Source organism: Phoenix dactylifera, chromosome 1 (genome assembly GCF_051530095.1).
Source record: "Phoenix dactylifera cultivar Ajwa chromosome 1, Ajwa_hap1_PhDact_Kaust_v1.1, whole genome shotgun sequence".
Lineage (NCBI taxonomy): Eukaryota > Viridiplantae > Streptophyta > Magnoliopsida > Arecales > Arecaceae > Phoenix > Phoenix dactylifera.
The window spans coordinates 67,293,391-67,306,361 of record NC_143190.1 but is presented as its reverse complement, the minus strand read 5'-3'; the positions used below and the strand labels follow the sequence as shown (position 1 = coordinate 67,306,361).

Sequence of the window (12,971 nt, the reverse complement as noted above, 5' to 3'; positions counted from 1 at the left end):
TCCTTTGTTGCAGCAGCTAAGATCCAAAGTCTATCAAGCTTTTCTTTCTCTCTCGAGTTTAAAAGAAAAAAAAAAGAGCTCGGGGTCGCCGTGGAATGCCCATTCGTGCACCCCCAAGCCTCTTTCTTTCTTTCCAATTAAATAAATTTTGTTGGTAGTGCTGGTCTTACTCTTTCTTATAGGTTATCCCGGAATTGTCCCCAAGTTGTTCGTTTATTCTTCCAAATAATAATTTTTTTTTTGCTAAAATAGATATTTCATACTACACAAATATGGATACATCTAATAAAATTAAAAAATAAAAAATCATGAAGTGCCCGAAGCAACTCTTCTCCTTGGCCCATGTGGTGCCTCTAGAGTGACTGGCCACGTATGCAGCCATCTAGTTCGCAACCACATTTATCTCTCTAAATACATGTTTAGTTTGGAAGGCTATTCCATTCCTCACCATCATTCAGATGTCTCGAAGCATGTGTGAATCATTCCACCACTGCTCGAACTTCTCTGGATCCAACTAATTATTAACGTCGTGTCACCTTTCAATATAATTGAGCTGACTTGTAACACTTGCCGCGTGTGACTAAGGCCCGCCCAACAGCTCAATTTTTTTGATTGGATATATTTGACCTGCCAACACCCTGACTCAATCCATTAATCAGGTTAATCTACTTCAACCAGATTTGTCAAATAAAAAAAAAAACTTTGATTTATCCAGTGATTAGAATATGTTCTACCCTTGTCTAGGCCATTTCCTCTCCTTTTATGGATCACCTAGGAGAAGGATGGGATTAGCGGACGGCGGTGGAGAAGGCCAGAAAGGCCACTTGAGCTTTTTTCCATCAATTTCTGGATAAATATCATTCTCTCACTTTCTGTCAAAGCTGATAAATGCAACGTAAAAAAAAGTCCATCACAAATTATGACAAAGGGCAGTTCTTTGATTTTTATCAATAGCTTATCGAGGGTGAAAGCCCATCTTCGATGCCGCCCAACGCCTTCCATGATGGTCATCCATACTCTTCGTTGCACTCAAGATTTCTGTCACCTTGATTTAATCTTCCACCCCAGTGTTGAAGACAAAACTAGGGAACACCGTGGTGATGTCCCTGAGAGGAAAAATATCAACCATCAGTAAAATATTCTATCATTAATGACATTTTATTTATACTGTCGAGCTAATTCTACACTGCAAAACTTGATAGTACCAATGCCAATGAAACATACAAATTTCCAGGCGAGAGTAAATATATAAAGTTACAGAACCATCGGTTCCCTATAATGAATGAAAACATGAACCCATTTCTGCCATGAATTGTTATTTCCCCAAGAAATCAACAGAAACCAACATACAGTACCAGCAGGCACCTTCAGAAGAATATCTGACAGTTCTATCAAAAAGAAGAATATCTGACAGTTGCGAATGATGTTAATGCCGAAAAGTGCTTTTACAGCCATCATTTCTGAATAAACATAGTTAGCAAACGGAATAACAGTATTGTGACAGGGAAAAAAAGGAACAACAGTAAATGAGAAGTATAGCATATAACTCTCAAAAACATCACTAGTAGAGCAGTCAAACGAGTCAGTAAATTTAAATGCCAGATTGAACTTGCTGATATGTGTTTGCTTTGGGGGTAAAAATTTGTACCAAACTTTCAGAGAAAATCTTAACTGCATCAAGATTACTTTCTTTAAAAAAGGACATAAAAAGAGATTGATGGGTTATCTTACTCTATTATTAACAAAAGACAAAGCACAATTGAGTGAGAAGGCATATTTTTACACATTAAAGTTTTGACAAAATCAGGAAGAATACCTTTGAGGATATCTCAACTTTTGGAGAACTTAGAGGTTTGTATAGCATGACAATTGTATGAAGTATGGATTTGCTTTTTATTTTGATTTTGAATCAGGGAAATACAAATATGTATACAAGTGATATAGTTCTATGAAAAATATGTGCTGGTTTCTGTATTTAATTGGGTCAAGGGCACAGCAGTTTGCCAGTTTAAGAACTCCACTATCAGATAATTTGAGGATAGAGATGCTTTGAATCTCCAAAGCAGGCTGTACATATGCATGCATATATATGAAGATACATATTTGTACATATTTACATTATGTGCATATGTACATATGTACACAGAAATCTACATATTTTATTGCAGAAGACGAAAATCAACCAAAATTGTGGGTATATAAGTAACAATTGGAAAGAACAGAAATCATAATGATCTCTTAATACTAAACATTGCAGGAAGAAGTATTTGCTCATTACATATCTAAGATCTAAATATTTAAATTCTCAGATACCCATGTCATTCTAGCTATGAAGCAGGAACAGTAGCAAGAATTGGAACTCGAGAGTAGCCACTAGAACCAAAAATATAAATAATCTTTGAAATCCATTTTAGCCTAGAGCTGCAAGAGTCCTATGTAACACCAACTTTAAGCAAAGAAGCTGGTTTCAAAAACCTACATTAAGGGCACTCAAAATTTACCAACTTTATCTTTTCAACTACAAGGGTGAAGTTAAATGACAACCTAGACTCCCTATTTTTTTTTTTTTTATTGGGGGGGGGAGGGGGGAGGATTGCATAGACTCTCTATGTTTTCACGCACTCCAATTTTCACACATCTATCCATTGACCAAAGTCGCCAAACAGTTGGATATGAACATTACAGCAATGCAGCAAACTGAATAGCTATGTAACTGTCAAACAGGAAAACTTGAAATAACCCAAGCAAAAATATTTACTCAATTTCAGTGTGCTTTATTGTAGAGAATCTTAAGCATGCACAAAAGAATCTAACTGCAGTTTCCATTTGATCCTACTATAATGAAATACCTACTTCTATGTTATGAATGTTCACATGCTGATCCAATCTTGTGACCAGTCTAATGAGCATACAAAGTTAAAAAGGGTTTTAGAGTATACAGATCTACGCAGCATATGAAGTCAATTTCATACTTCAAATAAGGAAGAGTCATATTCTTCAAAAGAGAAGGGTGTCGCATGACAAACTCCTTCCATTCCTCTTTGTTAATTTTACCATCCCTGTCGGCATCAGCATCTGCAAAAGTCTGTACAAGAATGAAGCAAGTAATGAGACACAATTCAAAAAGAGTTAGGAATAGAAAACAAAAAGGAAGAGGAAATATTGCAATTAGAAAAAGCATGCCTTATCTATTATGGCTTCAAGAAGGTCATCTGACAATTTTATATCTGACTCTATCATGATAGCAAGCACCATTTGCTTAACCTATGAAGGAAACCAAAATAAAGTGAAAATATCTGGAAGAGAGGAATGAGTCATTCAACAATTAGATGCAAAAACTTTTTATATGGATCAGCGTACAATGGATGACAATGTCAGGAGAAATTACACATTTTAGCAGGCACGATGGTGAAGCATCTGTAACAAAAGATGCATGTCCTCTCTATTTGACTCTGTAATCTTCATGCATCTAGATATGTTGACATTAGTAAATAGGTAAAGACTACTCTCTAAATAAACAATAGGAAGGAACCAGATGTACTACCCATCAAGGTGTATTGATGAATTTTCTAATGGAATTCCAGTTCTATGTAACTGCAATATGACACACTAACATAGACTTGCATCTCAAGAAATAATTATCAGAAAATTGCAACAAGTTCACCTCACATGTTTGGAAACAGGCCAACTAGTAGGATTACAGCAATTAATATGTCTCTTACATCTTCACCAAATTCTTAACCAACTAAAAGTTGAAGAAGCTTTCATGTTGATAAATCCGACTAGTTTATGGCATCTAAAAGTCCTTGTTTTATACGGTGCCTGGACTCTTATCATGATATGGGCAAATTATTGTCAGCAAATTAGGTGTATGTTCAATAATCTACCATTGTGTATAACATACATTAACGGCATTTGATAGTATGTTGACGGACATTAAAAATTCTGTAGCGGCAATTTAGAAACAGAGGAAGGATAAGAAAACCAGTGCTTTTCTTACTATTTATATTGGCAATGACAGGGCATACTTAACTTCAGCTAGCCTCTTTTATCTCCAGCAATGCATATCAGCAACTTATTTGTTGAAATCATAAAGAAATTCTTTTTCTAGATTCAACATTACTCAAAGATTGAGAAATTGGCTTTTCAGAAGGAGTTGGGCTGTTAAGAAGAGGAGGCTCAAAAATGGAAAAGTGATAAGACAGTAAGGAGAGAAAAACATGAATTCGAAGATTTTACTCAAAACTAAAATTTGCAATTCCATGACTTTTTCAACTATTTATATTGCACAAACCAATTTTTAGAATCAAAATTTGTAATCAAAACACAAAGTCATTAAAATACTATGATTTTGCAGTGCACCAAATCTCCTCTTAATCATATTAGGGTCCCAATAATATTCCCTAAAATTACATCACTAGTTAAGAAACGCATGCGGCAAGCATGCTCCAAAACATTAAACAAGAAAATGATGCCACTAGAATGCAATGATCTTGATGCTGTAAACCGTAGGAAGAATGACCTAAGCATGCCATGTAAGTACTTGCTATACCTGCCCCTGCTTCCCTACAATAAGGAGACATTTAATTGGCAGGCCCCATAGGATGCATCACAAAACAAAATCAGTTGGATATCATCTCATGAAAAAAAAAAAAAAAAGGTTTCACAAGAAAAAGAGAAGAAGAGGCCATTGCCCATCTAGGGATGGCCAGAAAACAAGACATACATGAGACGTAATAAAACTAATAACAAGGCATTTGTAGACTCTATCAAATAATCAGCTTACTTCTTCCCGCTCAATGTACCCACTTTGTCTCAAATCATATAACCTGAAAACAACTGCAAAAGAAACAAAAAGGTGGAAATAGCACTGCATAGTCAAAAAAAATATATATTTATATATGTTTTTCACCAAAATTTCACTTCTTGGACCATGAGAACTTACAGTCAATTTTGTCATCCAGAGGAGCATCTGGATGGAAGACACTGAGTGAATGGATAAACTCCTCAAATCCAATAACACCGATTTTCTTTTCATCAAAAAGATCAAAAACCTACAAAAGGGGAAACAAAAACATTACATACTAGCATCATACTACAGTAAAGTTATCATGGTTCATGATGCAGAAATGAAACTTAACCAAGAAATCTTTTGGTAGGTTGCTCCTGCTCATTTGGGATCCATAGCATATTAAGGAGTAAAATCATGTTTGAATCTGTGTCTCTTATGTGATATTATATTGCAAAGCATACTGGATGTTTTGGGTATATATAGGCATCCTGTTCGTTACTGAACATCTACTTATTGCATTAAATCGACAGGGTTAAAAAAATATATAAAACTTAACACCCTGAACAGCTGCAAATAAGATGATGAATAAAAAGTATTAACCATAGTGTCACACTTACTCGATCAAGAAAAAGATTTTCCCCAGATGGAGTCTTGAAAAGTGCTAGTTGAAGTTCTTCCTGCATAAACAATTGAAGGATGGTTACAGGAACGCATAGAGCAAAATAATGGCAGCAAACAAGACCAAACTTTGATTTGTTTGAGAAATTCTTAGTTGCAAGTTATATTTGCTAAACACTATCATAAAGAACATAGAAACACCTAGTATATGCTTATGCAACCTCGCATCAGTGCAAGTTATATATGATTGTCAATAAATAATGTTTTGTTCAGTGTATCAATGGCTGCTTTTGCTTCTAATCATCGCAATCTAATTTTCTTGACTTAAAATATGTGTTTTTTTGTTTTTCAAAAAAAAATTAATTATACATAGTGCTGATTAAATTTCAAATGAACTAATATTTTTAAGAACATCTTTAACATGAAAACTCAACTGCCATATTTCTACGCATGATAAATTGTCTGAGAGGCTGGACACTTTCTAGTATTTGCTGTTTCTTGATCTGAACACTTTTGCTAAATAACAAAAACCATTATCTGCAGTGAAAACACTCATACTATATATCATTTCCTACACATTTTGAACAACTGCATAAAATCCAAGCCAAAAAAAAAAAGAAAAAAGAAGACTACAATTATGCCTGAACAATAATTGTACAAGTTTAACCTTCACACCACATTATCCACAACAAATGGCATCACCTATCGAAGGTCCATTGTTTAACACTGAAAGGTACATAGACATTCAGCCAAAACACAAGGTTTCTTTCAGCCAAAACACAAGGTTTCTTTTCAAACGGGAACGCTAGGCACGCTGTACCACACACCAAAAAGTGCATGTCAAATTCAAAAATCAGCTACCAAGAAAAATCCAGTACGTGACAGTCGGTATATATGTTACTAAGCATGCGCTGCATACTTTGACATGCAGTACCACCTTATAAAAGTATAAGAATCGTAAGAATCAAAACAGACGGAGGGAGAAGAATTAAGTGCCTTGTGGATGAGTCCGTCGTCAATGATGGAGCTGCTCAACTTCTTGTACAGCTCGTACAACGCTTCCACCTCGTTCACCGTAACTACGCACAATTTTATGCAGAAAAATTCAAGAACTTTTGAAGGATTCAAGAATCCAGATGTCGAGAAAAGAAATGAGAAGAGATTGGAAAGGGAGAAGCACAGAAACGGGAGTCGGCGGCCAGGCGGGCGAGGTCACGGAAGGTCATCTTGCGAGAGCGGCGGGCGAGGGCCGCCGGGGGGCGGTGGTCGAAGCAATCCGTGACGACGTAGACGAGCGCCTCCACGATGGCTATGAACGGGATGAACGCCGCGCATAGCCTCTCCCCAATCGTCAAAAAACTCGATCTCTGCAACCCCCACCCCCCGAAAAAACAGATAACAACAACAACGACAACAACAACAACAAAAATCCCATAAAAAAATCAACGAAATCGAATCTAAAACAAGAAATCAAGAGAACTGGCGGATTACAAGAGCATTCGCGGAGGGACGATCCATTGGATCCCAACAAATCCGTTTTTTTTTCTTTTAACAAGCTTACTGTGCGTTTCATAGCAAACGGGTTGGAGTCTCGAGGACGGGGTGGAGTGGGGAATTTATACTGATTTATTTTTTAAAATTGCCAGGATCATGCGGGAGTGAGGCTTACCGTTTCTGGGTGTCGCCTTTTTTTTTTTTCTCAAACAGACGAGTTGGATACTTGGATACCTTCAATAAATTCAGAAAACAACAGGTGTCGCCGTTTTCGACTCCCCGTAGGATTTCTTTGCTACACTTGTCCCACGATTTTAAATGAACGGTCAAGACTGTCTTACAGGAACCTGACAGGAACCTGAGAGAGCCTTACAATTTCTGGGCCCCAAACACCCTTGATTGATTAACTAAATTTTATCTTCGTAATTTGCCAGGTCATTAACGAAATTAAAAAAAGGAAACGAATTAAAGAAATTAGGGTTGTACATTACTAATTCACTACCCTTGGGAAGCTTCGGAACGTGGCAGATTTTGATAGGCCAGAGTCGAACTGGAACGCCCTTGGCTTTTCAACAAATTTGCCCATACGCGCACGAAATCATCCACTTTAACCCCAAAAATAATAATAACATTTTATTATTTTTATATTTTATAGAAAAAATTATGTAAAATATAGAAAAGTATTAATTTCTTCGGCCCGAAATTGAGGTAACTTTTTTTAAAAAAATATATTAAAATTTTAACATAAAATGAGGTAAATTTTTTTATTGAAAATATAACAATATTTTATATATTTTTTAAAAAACAAATGCTTAATTAAATAAAAATTATTCTGAAATGTATCATTTTTGTATGATCAATTAAAAATTTTAAAATTACTTTTATAAAATATTTTAATTAAAAAAAGGAACCAAATGTGCCCATAAAGTTATTCTAAAAGCTAATCAAGCTCCGCGTAGTCAAACTCCCGTTCTTAAGGATAAACGACATTGCCACCGTAGTCCGTAGACAACTTTAGATCCATGCCATCATCATAACGTCAAGGGAGTGATTTCATTTGCAATCATCTCGTCAGGTACAGCAAGTATCAACAACGTCATAATATCCTACCTGTGTGAAAAAAGAAAAATAATAGAATAACTATGGCTTTCGCTATGATATTTTCTCTAAAAGATGTAATCGATGTAACGCGGTGGAAAGAAGGGAAGAGTTTGTAGAATCTCACACGTTTGTAATGTTTCTCTTGTCTCATTTTTTTTCTATTTTTTCAGGTCAAATAGCAGAAGGTGGTTTAACATTCTATTTTATAGGCTAAGCAACTTAAAAACAATGATAATCTAAACAACTCATTAGAGATTATCACACAAAACCAAGCAAAAGTTATAATCATCATCTTCGCCCATAAAGACGGTTTCGCAAGTCACTTAATTCTATATGTAAAGATTAAGAGTGTTAATTACTAGTTTAGCCGATAACTTATTGGATATTGATGCAACTACTTTAGGTTGTAATCTTTCCCATAATTCCAATTTTGACTTGTTTTCTCCTGTCCAAAATGTCATATGCAAAAAATTAAAAAAAGTGTAAACATCAAAGGCTGATCTTACTAATGAGCATGGGGGACTCAAAACCAGACATTGTGCTGCTGAAATCAACATAGCAAAAATGGTATACTTGCTTTTAGTTTGTAAGTATTAAGATGCGATCATCTACAACACTAGCTATCACTACAGAAAAACAAACCTATCCCAACGCTTTTTAGAACCTTTAGCGACGCTTATAAGCGTCAGCTAAAGTATCGCCGATGCAACACCAAGCATCGCCAAAGCGTCGGCGATACCAGAGTGACAAAACTTTTTGCCGACGCAGGATGAAAGCGTCGGCAAAAATCGAGATTTGCCGATGCTTATAAAGCGTCGGCGATAATCCGAGAGACAAATTTCTCATAGTTTTCCTTTTGGTTTTTCCCGATGCTTTAAGGCGTCGAAAAATGTTGACGCTTTGAAGCGTCGGGATATCTGCATTTGCCGATGCTAATGTAAGCATTTGAAGCGTCGACATAAGCGTGCCGGGGCTGTGCTACGACGTCTTTTACCGACGCTTAAAAGCATCGAAAATTATATTTTTTAAAAAAAATAAAAGTACCAATTCATATTATAAAACACACATTATAAAACATACATCATAACAATATAAACCTGTATTATATTGGTACATTGACACAAACACTCAGATCATTCGAAATATGAATATTATTATATCTGATTAAAAATTTGCTTAATAAGTTTAGAATTACAATGTACTTTGAAAAATAAGAAACATATACATATCAAACTCATAAAAAATAGTCTCAAAGGCATCAGGGACGGGATTCGGCTCCATCATCATCATCTCTACAAGCGTTTGAAGTATCAGGAATCTACCAAAAAAAAAAGAGAAACCTTAGAAGTTAGGAATAATGTGATACATTAACTCATATATCATAATTGATAATATGTAAAGTATTCAAATATATATAGTTATTTGCCTGAGAAGGAAGAAATCGTTGCAACATGGATGAAATATTCGCAAGCTGAGACTGCAAATTTGCTTGGTTCTGCTTCAGCTCTTCAATAGTTGCTTGAATATGATGAATTTCTACAATGTTACTATCTTCTCTGGCATTTTTTGTATACATGCGTACTGAAGACAATTGAGTGGGGGTAACTCCAACGCCGTAACCCCTCACTCGACCATAACGCTCTGGGCCCATCAATTCAGCGAGCACTTGAGCTTCAATATGACTGATCGCGTCGGATGATGATGACTCCCCGACGCGCTCTAAATAAGATTTGTTGCCCTATCCTATATCTCTCAAAAGAAAAAGTCAAATTAATGTATGCCAATAATAAAACAAAAAAAAAAATATAGCACAAATCAAAGATGAATAATCTTTATTATATATATATATAGTAAAATTTTTGTATTGTCTCTATTTATGGATGTAGGTCAATAGACCAAATCACATAAATATTACATACTCTTGTTCTTTTTTCTTCTTATTTCGTTCTTCTTCATATTTGTCGCAATAATATATATATATATATATATATATATATATATATATATATATATATATTATTGTAGGAAATTAAATCTGGCGCGCAGGTTTAAGATGAACTTGGCCAGTAAAAATAATAAATATGGAAGAAGAAAAAAATGTAGTAGGCCGGATTGTTACGGTCTATCCATATGTACTGCAACAATCTCATACTATTACATTTAACATGTGATTTGAGCGGTGATTAGAAGGTCATGAGCTGCTAACCACAGTTTCATGAAAACCATGCTCGATCATGAAGGGAGGAGGACTTGTTCATCTCTAATCTCTCAAGTAATTACATCCGGATCTTTCAAGAACACATCCTTAGAAACTCTTATCCTATGATGATTCTTTTATTTTCCTTCTCACTGTCACTGACTCTCCCTTCACCTCTTTTTTTATCTCCATCCCACTGCTTTGAGATCATATGCATTTATGCATAGATAGTAAATAATTATTTATACATGGTCCCGCTAATGACTTTATCGTTTAGTGAACGCTAATCTCGATATAGAAATTGTCTATTTTAACTGCACAATCATCAAGGCGTCCAAGAAAATAAGATTGCCTGCATAAATATGACATGTGTTTTTTATCTCCAATTATCTTGACGACCATAAGTTTGATGAGGACATCGGACATAAGTATGAATTAATTAGCACAAGGCATTTCTTTGACTTCCATTTAACCATTAATTTGTCTTTGTACAAGTAGTTATTTATATTTAATAGTTTAAACTTATGTCATATTAAAGTTATATATATATATATATATATATATATATATATATATATGAAAGTGAATCGGATAGTATCCATCAAGATCTATTATCTATTTTTATATCCGAATCTAATGCGAATATAGATAGAAATTTAAGCATTCTATAAATATCCGTATCTATTATCATATCCATTTAATTTCCATATTCATTAAAGAAAAATGGATTCGTTCCGTATACAAATACTCAATTCTATTTGTGATCTTATTTAATTGTATATAACACTCATAATTTTTTTAAAAAAATAAATAATCATATTAATGAGCTATTAGTTTAATAACTATCTACTTAGTAATATATTTGATACTATATTATAAAATTTAATTATTCAATTTATATTTATATTTTTAAAATTTAGTATCTACATTTATATTTATATTGTTGAAATAAAATAAATACAAATATAAATATATTAGTATTTTATCTAATTTCAGTCCTATTAAGATAAGTCTGCAGTCGTTTTCAAACAAACATCATGAGTGGCCATATTTCTGGGGGCTTCTCAAATTTTATCTTTCTTGGCTCCAAGGAGACCTTGACTCAACGTCGCATCCTACGTACTGGTTTCGTGAACGACCAGGGCAAATGTACGATCTTCATCCACCCTTCAATTATTGAAGCCCTCGATTGGCACCGGCCACGGCAGACCAATGAAACCACGTCAGCTATGATGCTATCCAAATTTTCTTGACTCCAAAGCTAGCAAACCTTTTTCTGATCATGACTCGACGTCGCATCAGTGCTGGTTGGGCGAGGAAATTGCAAAAAAACTAGTAGTCTTGGAGATCCATGAAGAAAAAAAAAAACTGTTTTGCCGAATAGTTGGATAGCGATCATATCTAAATTTAGTTGAAATTTCAATATGTTATTTCCAACATTGAGAACTACAAATTGTACCGTTTGGATCATTAAAAATTTTTTCTATTAATTATTTCAAGTATCAACACTTGTCTCTAGTTGAATTAGAAAGAATTTATTGTAATCCCATTATTTTAAATAGTGAAAGTTTTTGACTAGACTAGATCTCATGGTTTTTACCTTTCCCATAAAAATTATGTTGTCTTTTGTTTCTAGATTGCTTAATTATTTTGCTTGTTAATTAATTAAGTAAATTGTAGAAATTAGTGTTGCTTGGTGAGTGATATTCTATTTAATTACACAAAGAGGAAAAAAAGTTTATGGCATTATTATCTTTTAATTGCATTTTTTTCCAACAAGTGGTATCAGTGCAAGTTGCTGGTGGCTGAATTTTTCTTGTGTTGATTAAATAGAAGAGCATTCAGATGACAGTATGGTTAAACTCATATTTTTCAATTATTCAATTTGGAAGCTTCGAATGGAAGATTTACTATTTTACAAAGATTTGTATAATCCTATTAAAGGGGGTAGTGCCAAACCAAGTAACAAAACTCGACAAGAGTGGGAGAAATGAATAGAAAGATGGTTGGTTTAATCAGACAGTGGATAGATGATAGTGTTTTTCATCATGTTGCTATGGAGACTAATGCCCATAGTTTATGAAAGAAATTAGAGTCTCTATGAGCGAAAGACTGCACAGAACAAGACATTCATGATCAGAAAGGATATGAATATGAAGTATAAGGAGGAAAGTTCAGTGGCCAAGCATTTGAGTAGATCTCAAGATGTGGTAAATCAACTAAATACTATAAAAATGACGTTAGATGAAGAATTACAAGCATTATTGTTGCTTAGCTCCTTGCCTAATAGTTGGAAAACTCTGGTTATATCACTTAGTAATTCAACTTCTAATGGTGTGGTGACATGGAAAATAGTAAAAAAAATAGTATGCTTAATGAGGAGACTAGAATAAGAGAACATGGTGTGACTACATAGTCAGAGGCATGGGTTACAGAAAGACGAGGGAGGAATAAAACTAGAATCTTGCAAAATTCTAACAATCATGATCAGTTAAGGGGAAGGTCCAAATTCAGAAACGAGATCAAATATTTTTATTGTGGCAAGCTAGAGCACATGAAAATAGAGTGTAGAAAATTTAAAAGGGAGCAATCAATGAGAAGAGATAAAGAAAAGAAGGAAGAAAATGATACAATAATAGTTGCATCTGATGGCGATGTCAGTATTATTTGTGATGATGCTTATATAAACCTTACATGTCAGGATTGTATTTGGGTTGTTAACTCAGGTGCCTCTTTTCATGATACTTCTCGACGGAACGTCTTTACATC

General features: G+C 34.5%; 1 protein-coding gene across 1 annotated transcript; it reads right to left on the bottom strand.

The window, feature by feature from the left end:
* Positions 1-802: 802 nt before the first annotated feature.
* Positions 803-7,111, bottom strand: LOC103712857 (calcineurin B-like protein 9). Its single transcript, XM_088710367.2, has 9 exons — positions 6,902-7,111; positions 6,591-6,777; positions 6,407-6,489; positions 5,410-5,469; positions 4,946-5,054; positions 4,787-4,839; positions 3,184-3,264; positions 2,973-3,085; positions 803-1,106 (listed from the first exon to the last, which is right to left on the bottom strand). The coding sequence occupies exons 1-9, from the start codon at positions 6,926-6,928 to the stop codon at positions 1,052-1,054; spliced, it is 768 nt and encodes a 255-aa protein (XP_088566493.2). The 5' UTR covers positions 6,929-7,111; the 3' UTR covers positions 803-1,051.
* Between the last annotated feature and the right edge of the window lie 5,860 nt (positions 7,112-12,971).